General features: G+C 44.7%; 1 protein-coding gene and 1 long non-coding RNA gene across 2 annotated transcripts in view; one reads left to right on the top strand and one right to left on the bottom strand.

Annotated features, from left to right (window-relative positions):
* Positions 1–15,761, bottom strand: part of COL24A1 (collagen type XXIV alpha 1 chain) — a 713,151-nt gene that overhangs the window by 235,859 nt on the left and 461,531 nt on the right. The window contains exon 25 of the mRNA XM_069232264.1: positions 486–539. Coding sequence (XP_069088365.1) covers positions 486–539 — 54 coding nt within the window. The remainder of the gene's footprint in view (positions 1–485; positions 540–15,761) is intronic.
* LOC138293185 (uncharacterized) overlaps positions 1–15,761 on the top strand; it is a 270,652-nt gene that overhangs the window by 123,291 nt on the left and 131,600 nt on the right. The window lies entirely within an intron of this gene.

The following is a 15,761-nucleotide window of genomic DNA, read 5'->3' as shown; positions in this document are numbered from 1 at the left end:
TAGGAATAGTGTTCTACATGTTTCTAGCGGTTATAGAAGAGCGGATTCAGTTAATAAACTTAAATATCTGGCGTAGCCCGAATCAATGCGATTTTAGCTCCTTGCCTCAGAAATCTAGAGGCCATGAATTTGAAACCGAGCAAAGCCACCTCTGATTTTCATTCTCTTGTAGACGGTAAATTAAGTACCATTAAGATTGGTAATTATAATATTCATTGTATAAAGGGCTTAAATCAGGTGAGGGGTGCTTAGAAGCACTATACAAAAACGCAATGTATTAGATTCTATCTTTTCTTGACAATCCTGTCTCTCTGTGCGCAGCAGTTTAGTTTAGTGAGAAATTGAACTTAAGTCCTGACCGTAGCTAAGAACAGCTTGAAGCATAACCAGCCAGTTTCGACACTTTCAGGCACATGCAGTGCTTCAAGGATACAGTTATACTGCGTGGGCTCAGCATCACACATAATTAAACTGGGCAGGATTACCTTCTCACCGGGGCCACCTGGCGGTCCAATTTCTCCGGGCAATCCAATGGGTCCCTACATGAAAAACAAGGGAACAGATTACTTCTAGCACGACACTGTGTGATAATTTATTTTTTAACTCGCTGCTTTTGTACAAACCACGTGCATTACCACAAGCCACGATATCCCCAAAGAAGGATCCATGGTGGCATAACCTTAGCTTGTGTTCACTTTTTTTTATCTATTCGATTTGTGAATCTTGCAAACGGTGGACAACACTGACACTCGTAGACTTAAACCCCATCATTACGATATTGTTAGAAAAGTGCCACTATCTGGTTAGTACCAGAGCCTGTGCCAAAGCTAAACTTTCCAATTTCGGGGGGACAAAGAGGTACGGCCCTGGCATTGGCACTAACACCTGTGGTATAAGGCGAAACTATGAGGAACCAGATGGATGGATGAGGAAATCAGTGACAACTGAAATAGATTAGCATTTCAAGAAAAGTAAGTAAATATACTTAAAGCATATATCCTACTCCCTTTGTTACTAACACCAGGCAATAGATTACAAATCAAGCAGCTGATGGGAGTAGCAGAACACACTGCATCTCGATGATTAAACATCAAGACTGCAAAATTATCAAACATTTGGAATGCAATTGAGAGGGTTAGGGCTATTGGCGTTGTAAATGACAATGTACTTTACCTATGCGTTTTGGTTTGGAATGTAGTGTTTGTATGCCAGGTGCCACAGCAACCATCCCAGGCCTGTCACTGCAGGAGAGAGGACATAACAAGGCCGCCACCTTGGGAGTGTTTTTGCCTCATTCCTTCAGACTAGCTGTGATATACACAGGAATCCAGAGGGTGATGTGGAAGCGTACAGCGACAGTGACAGCGGCACTGGGGGGTGGGGGTATTCAAGGTGGGGCCTCTCCAAACAGGAAGCAGTGCTATTCGAGCGCTGTTTTAGACAGCGCCTCCGGAAGTGGCATCTGCAAGGTTGCAGTAGCTGTGAGGGGAATGTCAAAGCCATAACACCAGTGAATTCTGAGAGGAGGAAGTGATGGAGTTTGCTCCACTTTTGTACCCTATGATATGGTGCTCCTGTGGCACCCCTGTGTTAGCGTCTTTGTGCGACAGGTTTAGAAATTGAACTCTATTTGAAGAGCCCCAATTTGCATCCAAAGACTAGATGTATTTTGCTATCAAGCTTGAGGCCATGAAATGGTTAGGTCTGGAGTCACGACTCCTTTTCCACCATTTTGGAGAAAACAACTCTCACCACCTTCTTGACTAGAACTAACCTATGTGCTTGGTTGGTGACCCTCCGGAGGTTATCAAGAGCACATGCTATCGCTTAGTGTTAAACTCTACTCGAGTCAGTTGGTTAATGCACCCGCTGCAGAGGTCTTGACGGAACAGGAATGTCACAGATTACCATACTGATATAGATTTTTCACCTCTTCATCTCTGCAAGGTTGATGCAAAGGAATTTTGTTAAGAATGGCACCTGCTTTGCAGTGCTAGGAAATGGCAGAACCTGCATTACCAAGCGTTATGTAAAACAAAAAACAGTTATTCCCAGCCTGCCCCAACACGCACCAGACAAAGAACCCTAGGGGAGAGGTTATGGCATAAGGGCCAGAGCTGCCAGACTTTGTAACCTGGGAACACGGTTTGAGTTTTGATGCCAGCTCAACATCCTATGATTCTGGGCAAATCACTTAATCTCCCCCTTGCTACCAAAAATGACTGTGTTCTTGTGTCATGTAACCAGTGGTCATGTAAAGCACTGTAATACCTTTGTATCGAGTTCGCACTAACTGAACTTTATTTGAAGATGCCCAATTTGGATCCAAAGGCTAGTTGTTTTTTGCTATCAGGCTTGAGGCAGTGAAGTGCGTGGGTCTGGAGTCACGACTCCTTTTCACCATTTTGGAGACATCTTTTGCCACCTACTTCCCCAGATCCAACCTATGCGCTTGGTTGGTGACCCTCTGAAGGTTATCAAGAGCATGTGCAATCGAATAGTTTTATGCTCTATTCAATTCACTTGATTATTGCATGAACTGCAAAGGTCTTGACAGAACGAGAATGTCACAGATTACAATCCTAACATAGCTTTTTCACTTCATCTCTGCAAGGTCGATGCAAATTAATTATAGCGATTTTGTTAAAAATGGCATCTGATATGCAGCTCTATGAAATGGCAGAAATGGTATTACCAAGCACTATGTAAAAAAAAAAAAAGAGATATTCCTAGACTGCCCCACCATGCACCAGACAACAAACCCTAGGGGAGAGAATGTGGCGTAAGGGCCTGAGCTGCCGACTTTGGAGCTGGGAAACACGGTTTGAGTCTCGGTGCTGGCTCAACATTCTGTGATTCTGGGCAAATCACTTAATCTTCCCTTGCTACAAAAAATGAATGTGTTCTTGTGCAATGTAACCTGTCATGTAAAGCAATGGAATACCTTTGTATCGAGTTTGTGCTATATAAAACTGCAAAATAAATAAAGTGCTCCAGTACCTTTGCGTCAGGTTCACTCTACATAAAACTGCAAAGAAAAAATACCCCACAGACATCACAAAGAAACAGCAAGATGCCCGAAAACAAGGAAGAGGAAGAAACAAAATACAGCCACACAGCGCAAAGGGCCGTGGCAAAAGAGAAAAATAGTGCACCACACTAAGTTACATGCCGATTGTGTAATAATTCATGTAACAGGGTCTGTCTCCAAGATGGTGACAAACTATCTTCAAGGTGGGACAAACGTAAGGCATTTACGAATGTCATCAAGGGTTTTTGACAGACAGGCCAAGGAACCAATGAAAGTGATGGGCGTGAGATGGGGATGGTTAAAGCCCATAGAATAGATTACATGTCGACAAGAGCAGCGCTTGGGCACTGCTATACTCGACGTAAAAAGTGTGCAAAGGCCATCCCCTGCAAATCATAAATTAAAAACCCTGCATGTAGCCCCAAAACTAATGGCGACTTCAAGGATAATCCAGAGGTGAAAAAGTAGGCAACAAAACTGAATATCTTTTCCACAGTTGTATATGGCACCAAAATACTAGTTGGTGGCCAGTTCAGTGGACTATTGGTTAGATGCTCACCGCACTATACTATTGATGAACTCTATGCTCAGCATTTATTATGTTATACAAATTCAACTTTATGTTCCACAGCAGATTTAGGAGAGTGGTCAAATCTCATCTCTATAATAAGTCATAATTATTCAGAACACTGGAATGGGAATAAGTGGGCCTTTAAAAATGTGAGGATGTGTGTCTGCTCATAGAAAGAACTAGAGCATTATGGAGAAGAGGTGGCATCCAGAATTTGTCAAAGGAAGGGCAAGGAACGGAGAACAGGAATGTGCTATTCTGATGAAAGAAATGCACAACAGGAAGAGACATGAAATAAAGTATGAAGAATTTCTCTAGCTGTGGCAAGTTGACAGTGATTGCCCCACAGATAAAAACTTGAAGGAGGAATGGTAACAGCATGATCAAAGCAACTGGGCATGAAAAAGCCAAGAATCAACCCTTCTTGAAGGAATTGATAGATCCGCAGCACTCCATAAAGTTTCCAAACTTCTACCCAACTATCCGAGGCTAACTTTGGTAACCAATGACATCTACTAACCTAAAACTGCATAGCTGAGTTGTATAAGTCAAATAATCACCCCATATGAGAAGTTATGTAGCGTAATATCTCACTTAATTTTGAGAAAAATAATGGTGCATTCTGTAAACAGCCTCAGCACACCTAATGAAAAAGAGTCAAAACTTAAGGGTAGTTTTTTTAGTATCTTTTGCCTAAAATTGTGACACCTGCATGAAATAAAGTCTGAAAGCCGCAGCTTAAAAAATAAGCTACAGCACCATCTGAAGTGGCATCAGAACGAAAAACTATTCGGCAGTAGGGAACTGCATAATGATGTGTCCTTCTAATTGAATGCAGGGTATCCTTTCACATCCTTATGTGCACTACTAGGAAACAATATGAGTCCAGATTGAAAAGGATCTTTTTATTTAAAAAAAAAATCCTGCATTCTGTAAGTCTTCTCAAAAGGAAGATTTTTAGAAAGGCAAAACCCCTAATGCCTCTGCCACCGTTGTCTATCTTGTTTCATTTGGGAAAAATAAAGTCTGTTAGTGAGGCGATCAGGCTGGTATCTCATCACTTGATTCACCGAAAGCTATGAAGTTGTCTCCGGAACTCCTGTGGGCCTATAGCAAAAGCTTTGAGTCTATCGCCGTTGCAGCCAATGGGGTGAAAAAAGCACAGGTTTAATATGGCCTTATGTCTTGAGATGAAGGATTTCTCCAGTTGCTTTATGATGAAATATGTAAAGTCCATGTATCAGATATTTTGCCCCGCTACTATACTGGGAGTTGTAGCAATTAGTTCCTGCTACTGCCAGGGCTCCTACTAGATGGCCATTCGGGGGACAGATGTCCTGGAATCAGTCAGGAACATTAAATTATTATAGTTGTTCTGAGTGTACGTGTGCCGTCTCTATCTTCTTTGTCCCATCACCTGTCAAGGCCAGGGCTTTCATCACCAGAGTGAACAAAGCGCTGAGAGTGGGCATCCCTGGCAGGTGTCTCACTCTCCTATTCATCTTTCTGAATTTATCCTCCCCGTTCTAACCTGTTTATATTCACAGATATTCATTTATTTTATTACTGTGCTTTTTTATTTATACCTGATCATTCATGTATGAGCATCACACTTGAGTTTCTTACCACTAGAAATGATTCAGGAGGAGAGACTAGCACCTTGGCCCAGGCAATAAAAAAGATTAAGGTGTCGACAATTAGTTATATTGATTGTATTATAATGTCAATTTACCATAACTTAACCCCAGCCAATTTACCTCCCGTCTGAAGGAACGGTTTACTCTACAGCACTGATGAAGGATGCTTCGTATGTGAAACAGACAATTCTACAGCACAACAGTGAACTCAACTGACTGAATCCGGCTGCATTATCCGTAACCGGCGGTCTGTTCGTGCGAATATAAAGGAAGCATCAGAAGTGCCACTGTTAGGTTTCAGTGGCCAGGCAGCTGGACTACCAGGGGGACCAATGGAAATGTTAGTGCGGATGGAACCCTGGAAATGATACGTTCGGATAAGGTTTCAGTACACAGACTGGCCTCATGAGTTTGGATCCTGGCTTAGACATTTCATAAAGCAAGCCATTTTGGTCAAGTCTCTCGACCGGATACTCTCTTGTTACTAAAATAATACTGAAAGACCGATAATAGTAGAGGGGCACTGTGGAATATTCTGCAAAGGGTCGGTTCACTGCAAAGTGCTAAATTAGGTAAAATACTGTATATCCACATTAACCTCACTGCTGAAAGCATAAATATTAGTAAACATATTATGCAGTAGAATGCTAAAAGGTTGAAGGCTCAGTAGCTCAAACGTATGACTCAAAACAGAGACTCGAACATCCAATGGGCTCATGAGTAGTTGAGGCCCATGTACTGTCCCCCAAAGGCTAATGAGGAGGGGACAGGAATACACTTGTATTAGAGTTATTTAGTCTCGGAACGACTTCTTCAAAGACAACTGCAAACTTACTTGCTATCAAGTAGGTAAATCATTATTTATCTACAACCCTCAATGGTATCATTATCTTAAATATTCACAGGAAAGCAGCAATATGTTCCATTTGTCCATCCCAAAACTATTTCAAGCACAATACATGATTTTACTTTCACACTGTAAAAAACAAAACGACACATTCAAGAACGAATGGGTTCGTAGTCATATAGTAAAGCAAAATGACAACTTTACAATTAGCCATAAAAAAATAGTTTTAAACAGCACATTAGGCAAATAAATATGTGCAAACAGTAAACAGTACCATGACAACTTAGCAGTCCTAACTTAAGGAAATAAGACTGCATGTGTTCTGCTGCACATATTTGCTTCCACCATGACACAAAATACACATTTTAATGAATAATATTCGAGAAAAAATGTTTTGCTGGATGAGCACAGCAAATAGACTGTGCTGTTAAAAGATCAGGTCAGTCCATTTCCAACTATCCTATGCTTAGAAGAGACTCTCTTACAAAGCAAATTAAATCAAATAAATTCTCACAAAAGGTTTCAATTAAGTGCACAAAACATCTGTAGATCACGGTCCACAGATTGAAAATCCTTGGACGTCTGAGCACTGGTGAAAGAACTGCAGATTTTCTCCAATCGGTAGAGATGCAAGGGCAAGAACATTAATGTTCCCAGGGGACATGTGGAAGGCATGGACTTGCAGTCACCACAAACAAATTGTCACTCTGTAAGTATTGACGACCATTCAGTGATGTTATCCACTCCATTTACACACAGAAGCTCCAAACAAAGGGCAGAGGCATGTGCAAACGTGGGGCAGAAAAGTTTATGAAATTTCCCCTTTTTCCAGATTGTGTAAGGAAGATCTTTGCCATGGGGAAAAAATAGATTCCAATCAATCAATCAATCAAAGAGATTTATAGAGTGCGCTACTCACCCTTGAGGGTCTCAAGGCGCTGGGGGGGGGGGGCTGGGGAGGGAGGCTGGGGTGGGATAGGGGTAGGGGGATGGGAGATTACTGTTCGAAAAGCCAGGTCTTAAGGCCTGCCATAATAAGAAGAGAGAAAAAAAGTTCACCGTTGTAATTCACATTCTCAAAGAGTTTTCTCTCGAAGTTTGTCTGCTCAAGTCCTCACAAATTTAAAGACGAGTAGACATGGGACTCTCTGTTTTGCACAAGTTCTCTGGAGGGTGTATGTGAATTCTGGGAATGTTTGTCGTTTATTCCAATCGTAGGAATAACCTTTGTAGGGCAGAATTCAAACTTCCGTACTTTTCACAGTGAATCAGGCTTAACGTCTCCTTCAAGATATAAAGATCACTTTGTAAAGTAGCAACGATTCTGCACAACTGTAAAATGTATTTTATAGAACTCAACTAATTTGCCTAGACTCAGAGGATGGAGCACTGTTGCACCACCAGCCACTACAAGAATTCTCGGACTCCCAAAACAATGTTTCAGTTAATTTTATTGTGAAATCTTTTTCGTAAACTGCTTCTCGGAGCCTTCTAAATCATTTTTCTGAGTGCACTTCAAATGTATTTCCAAGACAAAATTGTATCTTGATTAGCAAATGGAAAGAATTTAGGCCTGGGGGTAGTGGGCATGTCTGTAGATGGACTTGGGCATCCGAGGAGCAGTTTAGAGCGGCCTGATGGAAATACTTTGCGAATAGTTCACAATAATCACCTAGAAAAAATGAAAACAAGGCTAATGAAAGGAAACGACCCCGCGGTTCCTAGTCATTCCTCTTGGACGGGGCCCTAGCCTCCCTCCCCAGTCCATGCATAGCTATTGATCTCTCATACTGTCCTAATTTTCTCCCTATTAAAATCCATGTAGATCTGTTTTATTGGAGTTGCTCTGCCAGACCGAAGGCATTTGTTTCCTTTCAACTTGTTCCAGAGTTGTTTGCGAAGGGGAGTTGGGGACCTGAAAAGCAGCCAGAGTGAAAACTACATGAAAGACGAGATACAAAGAGTAAATACCTAAATACGAGCCTCTTGCAGAAAGGTAAACTACACTGAAAAAAATGGAAACCATCAAGCATATGAACGGAACAATTCAGAGGCTTCCTCCTCAAGCTAATGCTGGAGACGAGATATGCCATATCTAGAGAAAAGCATGTCCACATGTGGGAACATTTAGGAGGCAGAAGGAAGACTTAGAGTGACGATCCATGTTCTCCAGCACCTCAGTAAGAAGGAGTCGGCAACATACAGTTGTGAAAAAATGTAAACTTTAAAGTTGTGGAAAACTGCATAGTAGACCCTACGATGAGTAGATAGAACACATATGGTGCAGCCTACATTTTGAAGGGATTGGATGGAGAGGCTTCCTGCAATAAAAAAAAATCGGGAAAGCTGCAGAGGCCAGGCAGTGCTTGATTTCTCAGGTTCCTACAGTTTCTAAAGTTATGTCCACTGTACTGCATTGTTCTGCTGGCAGCTGTGTAGCATGGATGATCTGGGCCCTGACAAGGACAATGGGCTCCCAACCCTTCTGTTGGGTAGTAAAAACATCAATAATTGAAGTTTAATGGGCACTTCGTGGCCCTCTGATCCACTGCACCTGCTGCACCATTCATGGTTACACCCCATACTAAAAGGAGGGGATTCACTATATATCAAGCAAGCCAAAGCTACACACCCAGAAGATAATCTACCTAAAAAATAAATATGTAGTACACTACAGGAAGGAGAGCTTTCCTCAAGAGTTGGAGACCACATTTTTACTTGCAAAAGAACCCACATGCAATGCTAGATATAGCATCCCACATTACCTCCCGTCCCTCCCTCGCCTTCCTTTTAACCAATGAGGCCTCCCGCCTCCCCCCTAGACCCTCCCTTCCCCTTTCAAAACCCCCCCCCACCCTTATCCCCTCCTGTTCTTTTGTCCAGCCCACGCTAGACAAATCTCTTTCCCTTTTCTTACCTGCACGGCGGGGCCTGGAGGTCGTCGAAGGAGGCACTCCTCGGGACGCGGAGCTCCGCGAGGAGTGCTACGGCTGGGTCGCGTCTTGAACGAGCAGCATGGCTGCTCGAGAGGCGTGTACTGGGGGCCGGCTGACGGGGTCAGCCGGCCCTCTGTGGCTGGGGCATTGGTTTCCGGGTTTCCGCGCCGCGGAGCCGCGAGGAACTTCAATTTTGGGATGCTTTTCAGGTAGGACGGGCGTTCTGCCCGTGGTTTTTATGAAAATTTTACAAGGATGTTGACCTTTTTAGGGATTGGTGGAGCCCTGTTGGGGGAGGCCCAGGGACCTATATATAGGGTAGTTTTTTGGTATGTAAGTCAGTGTTATTTGGTGTTTTACCATGCCTAAAGCTCCAGCAAAGAGACGTAGGATTGTCTCTTCTTCCTCCTCGGAGGAGGGAGGTGAGGATAGCATTGCTCTTCCTGAGAACCCACAGGTACCTGACAGGGGTACTCCCCTCATGTCTAGAGAGGAAGTACAGGATATGATTGAGGTTGCTGTTACCAGGGCACTGCAAGCAGGCGTGGCCAGGTCTGGTCAGTCTAAGCATACGCACTCATCGGTAGCGGCAAGGAAATCCTCATCAGAGAGTGAGGATGAGGCCCCATCAACGTCATCTGGGGGGAAATATGTGTCCAGAGAAGAAATGTGGGAAGTGATGGCACATGTTCGGGACAATTTGGGTTTCCCAGTGTTTCAACCTACAAACTCGGATTCTCATTTATTTCCTCAATATCAGACACCTTCGAAGTTTGCCATGCCTTTCCAGGGTCCTGTGAAGGATATGGTGTTTCGTGAGTGGAAGGATGTGGAGAAGGCTCAGGTTTCACGATTCCTTCAGAAACTTTACTTACTTGAGGGTGAGGAGGTTTTGCCTCCTTCAATACGCCTGGACTCTATTTTGGCTACTCTAATTGGCAAAACGGCAGTCAATCCGGAGGATGGTGTGCCTACGGATGCCACAGACCGTAAAGTGGATTAGGGTCTTAAGAGGGCTTTTGCTGCGGAGAATCTGGCGCTGAAGGCAGGGATTTATTCTGCTTATGCGTCACAGTCATTGGTTCAAGACTTTGATAAACTGGCGGTTGCTGTACAGGAAGGGGCGGAATGTTCAGAGCTCCTGGCTGGTATGGAGCAGCAGGCCAGATTGTTGGCTGATGTGTCTTCAGATGTGGTCCGTACTTCGGCTCTGGCTTCCGGGTCTTTGATTGGGGCTCGTAGGTCCCTCTGGTTGCGTTCCTGAAAGGCTGATCCAGGGGAAAAGGCGGCCTTGTTGAGACTGCCGTTTGAAGGCCGTAACCTGTTTGGAGAACAATTGTCGTCCATGCTTTCCAAGGCATTTAAGGAGAGGAAGCATGCCTTACCTTATAAAGGGGGTTCTTCTTCGGGTAAAGGGTGGAAGAAGCATTCCAGATCTTCTCCTACTAGGGATGCTAAAACCTTTTCATTTAGGAAACGGCGTTTTCAGCCGCGTTTTTCGCCTAAGAAGTCTGCTCCTGCGACCCGGGGTGGTTTCAAGATGGGGTCCTGACAATCACTGTGGGCCTGGCAGAGGGCCGGTTGGGGGAAGACTGAGTCACTTTCTTTCAGCTTGGGAGGACAGTGTAAACGATCATTGGGTACTAGACATTGTGACCAATGGTTATGTCATAGATTTTGTTGTGGTTCCTCCAGATTCAGGGGTGCGTCCCACACCTCTGCCTTCAGAGGGGTCACGGAGAAGAGCATTATTGGACGGAGTACGAGACTTACTGGTCAAAGGGGCCATTTCCCGCGTTCCGCTAGACGAACGGGGTCAGGGCACTTATTCGGTCTTGTTTCTTGTACAGAAAGTTTCAGGGGGATTTCGACCTGTGCTCAATCTAAAGGAGGTGAATACCTGGATCAGGACAGTGCATTTCCGCATGCTGTCCATTCAGACTATTTTTCCATTGGTCAGGCAAGGGGACTTTCTGGTGTCACTGGATCTGCAGGATGCTTACCTACACTTGCCTGTGGCAAGATCCTCTCAAAAGTTCCTGAGGTTTGCTGTGGGTCAGGACCATTTTCAGTTTTGCGTTCTGCCTTTCGGTCTAAAATCTTCTCCTCGAATTTTCACAAAGGTGCTGGCTCCTCTAGTGGCTTTGCTTCATTCAGAAGGGGTGTTTCTGCATCCTTATCTAGACGACATTTTGATTCATGCCCAATCACGAGACCTTTTGCAGAGGCAGGTGGCCCAAGTTCTGGGGGTCCTGCAAAACCACGGGTTTTTAATCAATTGGGAGAAGTCAGACTTAGTGCCGTCCCAGGATCTGGTTTTTCTAGGGGCTCGGTTTCAGACTCTTCTAGGGTTGGTGACTGTGTCAGAAAAAAGGTTGGGTGTACTCCAGGCTTTGGTAAAGAAGGTATTGTTACTGTCTGCTCCCCGAGCTCTTCTATGGTTGCGTCTGCAGGGTCATTTGGCGTCAGTGATATTTCTGGTTCCTTGGGCACGTTTCCATCTCCTGTGCTTGATGACATGGTTCTTGAGAAGGTGGGCTCCAGGGTCCGGTTCTCTGAAGGACAGGGTTCCAGGGTCCGGATTGATTCGCAGAGAGTTGCGATGGTGGTTGGATGCAGACCACCTGAGGGTAGGGGTTTCTTTATCGCCTCTGAGACCCGTGGTGGTGACGACGGATGCCAGCCTCTCCGGTTGGGGGGCATGGATGGGGTCAGCTCAGATTCAGGGGTTTTGGTCCCCTCGGGAGGTGAGTCGGTCATCAAATTGGCACGAATTGCGGGCAGTATTCTTGGGTCTGGTCCATTTCCAGGATTCCCTGAGGGGGTCGGCGGTTCTGGTTCGCACAGACAACTTAGTGGCCAAGGCTTATGTCAATCGACAAGGGGGGACCAGGTCGAGGGCTCTGTTCAATCTAGTCAGGGAGATTTTTGTGTGGGCTCAGGAGTGTGTTCCCTCTCTCAGGGCTACGTACATTCGGGGGGTGGTAAATGTTCGGGCGGATCTACTGAGCAGAGTGATTCCTTCCTCTCAACTTTTCTCTCTCCGGAAGTCTCTGTTTCAGCATCTGGTTCGGCTTTGGGGTCTTCCAGTGCTGGATGTGTTTGCGTCAGTAGGGAATGCGAAAGTGGAGCGCTTCTGCTCCCGGTTTCGGTGTCCCCAAGCATGGGAGGTGGACGGGATGTCATGTCCTTGGCCGCAGGGCCTTTTGTATGCGTTCCCTCCTTTTCAACTACTCAGGGCGTTTCTGTTACGAGTGAGGGATCTGGGGTCCAGGGTTATCCTAATTGCGCCACTTTGGCCGAGGGCAAATTGGTTCCCATTGTTGATGCTGATGGCGGAGGGGAGGATGTGGCCTCTGCCTCTTTGTCCGTCTCCCCTGGAGTTTCCCTGCCTCCCATTGGGGTCGTTGAGGAGGTTACACTTGACGGCTTGGAAGTTGAACGAAGGGGGTTGACAGATCTAGGGGTGCCGGTGGCTTTGAGTTCTACCTTGCTGGCTTCAAGGAGACGTTCAACTTTGCTTTCTTATGGTAGACAGTGGAAGGTGTTTTCGTCTTGGTACTTAAGTCGTGAGTTGGATCCTACCTGCGCTTCTATCTTTGAGGTGATGCAGTTCCTGCAGGACGGTGCTCATTTAGGGTTGTCAGTGGCGTCTCTTCGGGTACAGTGGGCGGCTATTCAGGCATTCAGAGGACCATGGGGAATCTTCAGGATGAAGGGCGATTGATGCCTAGATTTTTTCAAGGGCTTATTAATTTATTTCCTCGCCCGGTACGTTCTTTTCCTTCATGGGATCTGTCCTTGGTTTTGGATGTGTTGACGGAGGCCCCTTTTGAACCATTGGGGGACTGTGATTTGCGACATCTATCTTTGAAGACGTTCTTTTTGGTAGCCATTACTTCGGCTCGTCGGTTGGGGGAATTGGGGGCATTGGCGTGTTCCTTTCCTTTTTGTAAGATTTTTCCCGATAGGGTGGTTCTGGTTCCGGTGCCTTCCTTTATTCCTAAAGTCAATTCTTCGTTCCATTCCAGGCAGGAGGTCATCCTTCCTTCATTTTGTCCGAATCCCTCATCAAGGGAGGAGGTCCGTTTGCATTCGTTGGATGTACGTAGGGTTTTGTTGGAGTATCTGTGGGTGGTGGCTCCTTTTCGTAAAGGGGATTCACTGTTTGTTAATTTTGGTCCGGCTCGCAAAGGTGAGAAACCTTCCACAGCTTCCTTGAGTCGGTGGGTTCGATCTTTAATTCTGTTGGCCTATTCCTTGAAAGAGGTGGTTCCTCCTTTAGGGATTCAGGGGAGATCTACCAGAGGCATGGCGGCTACGGTGGCAGAGCTTCAGGGGACTTCGGTGGTGGAAATTTGCAGGGCCGCCACTTGGGCTTCTCCTTCGACGTTTGTGCGTCATTATAGGCTGTCGGACTTGGGTAGTTTGGAGTCGGTGTTAGGTCACCGGGTCTTATCCTCTATGAGATCATGTTTGGGGATGTTCTTGGTGCAGGATATTAAATAAAGGTCTTGCAACTCGATGTCCGTCTCCTGTGTGTTTTCTTGCTATGTCTCATTGGTTAAAAGGAAGGCGAGGGAGGGACGGGAGGTAATGCTTCCATTTTCTTACGATAATGGCATTACTCCTAGTCCTACTACCTCGCCTTCCTTTTCCGTTCCCTCCCACCCTCCCGGTACGGACTGTCCGAGTTGCAGCTTGGGCTTGGTTTTTGTACAGGAGGGGATAAGGGTGGGGGGGGGGGTTTGAAAGGGGAAGGGAGGGTCTAGGGGGGAGGCAGGAGTCCTCATTGGTTAAAAGGAAGGCGAGGGAGTAGGACTAGGAGTAATGCCATTATCGTAAGAAAATGGAAGCAGTTACACATATTATATCAGTCATGTCTGACGCTCAAGATGCTGTACAAAATAGACCAATTCAGGGCTTCGCATGACCTAAATGACTGACCGAAATGGTAACGTTTATTCACAAGTTGTGGGGACGTCCTTTAATATCGGCAACACATTGATTCACCATTTCACAAGTGTAGCGCCTTTTAATATCGCAAACAAGATATGCAAGGAAAGTGGCACTACTGGCATTAATACTGGTTGAAAGAAGGGCAGGGTTTAGATGACTCAGTGCTGAGACTCCCACGATGGACAGCCGGCTTTGGGATGTGGATGAAAGGTCACAGGGAGAGAAAATGCATATGACAGAGGTCCATGAGGTTGATAAACTGGGTGTAGAACTAATTCATTTAAGCGTTTGCCCAAGATTTGCTGTATCCTCATGACCTGATGCTCCAAAAGACTATCCAACATCTATTCACAGGTCCTGTAAGAGGATAACAACTGCAGTAACTCTAGATACAGTATTTGGACAAGAAATGTAAACAAAGCCATTGTTTTGTATTCCCACATAGCATTCTCGGCTTTGCATCACTTTCATCCTGAACATTTGAGGTACTGTGTCTTCTTTTTTATGTTCTTGTGATCTGGGACTCCATGTTTACAGCCCCCCCCCTTAGAAGATCCAATGCTCTGATATATGTGTTGTGTTATGTTATGCAGTTTATTAGAGCACACTATCACTCAGGAGGGTATCCTGGAGTTGAGCAAGTGAGAGTCCAGGAACACTTAAAGTCTAGTGTGACTAGTCAAAAAGCCACGTCTTCAGCTTTTTAAGAGATTGAAGAAGTGAGAAGGCTCTTATTTGTAGTGACAGGTCATTCCACACTTTAGGAGCGATTTAGGAGAAGGCACCAGAACTAGTTTTCTGCCTCTATGGGATTTGTGCAAGTAGGAAGCAGGGTTCAGTCATGTGTGCAGAGTACCCCACAATGCGTGAAATGCTACCTGTGTATTGATTTCATTAATGAGATACATGTGCAACCCTTTCTCTGTGTTATTCTTCCATTGCATATTCTAATAAAATGTGTTCTGAAAAACGTTTCCACAGTAGTTTTAAAACAAAGAGCAACAAAACAATGACAACGAAAAAATACATACATTTTTCTACTCCATTTTGTGCTGTAAATAAAAATTGCAACCTAAATACAAAAATTAGGTTTCAGTTCGAAAACTGGCTAAAAGTGTTCTTCTTGACATCAAATGTTGATTGTACCCAGCACAATAGTTCAGTCAGATCTTACAAGCATGAGGAGAATTTAATGAACTACCATCTACCCCCAAGGAATGATACCCAAGAACATCCATTTGGGGTCGGAGTACGGTGACAATGAGTGGGGTTAATAAGCCACAAGTGTATATGTATTATTTTCTACAATCCATCTGCTTGAGTACCCAGTAGCAAAATTACCTCCAACCAAAGGAGAAGGCAAATACTTGATTATATGGAATGGCAAAATCTCTGGTGCGATACAGAATAATTCTGAGTTATTAAATTACTGAATAGCCCTGATGTGCTCCACAAGCACAGATATATCCTTTGAAAGAGTTTTCCCATGAACATTGGATCTAATGCCAACTTCTACATCTGACACATCTTGCGTAAGGTTATGGATGCTGGCAATACACATGTTGATCATTATGAAGAGGACTGTAGTACAGTAACTGGAAACATACGTAGTAGTTCTTCAATGCTATAAATTATTTTGACAATTTTGCATACAAGCTATAGTACAAGACCATAACAGAACACACTAACAGACACCAACAGACATATACATTGTAAAGCAATGCTGTTTACCACAGTGCACACTATATTTGTACTATAGTGTCATGATATGTATTGATTC

Source organism: Pleurodeles waltl, chromosome 4_2, assembly GCF_031143425.1.
Source record: "Pleurodeles waltl isolate 20211129_DDA chromosome 4_2, aPleWal1.hap1.20221129, whole genome shotgun sequence".
NCBI classification, from domain to species: domain Eukaryota; kingdom Metazoa; phylum Chordata; class Amphibia; order Caudata; family Salamandridae; genus Pleurodeles; species Pleurodeles waltl.
The sequence above is the reverse complement of the archived record's forward strand: the minus strand, read 5'-3'. Positions and strand labels throughout refer to the sequence as shown.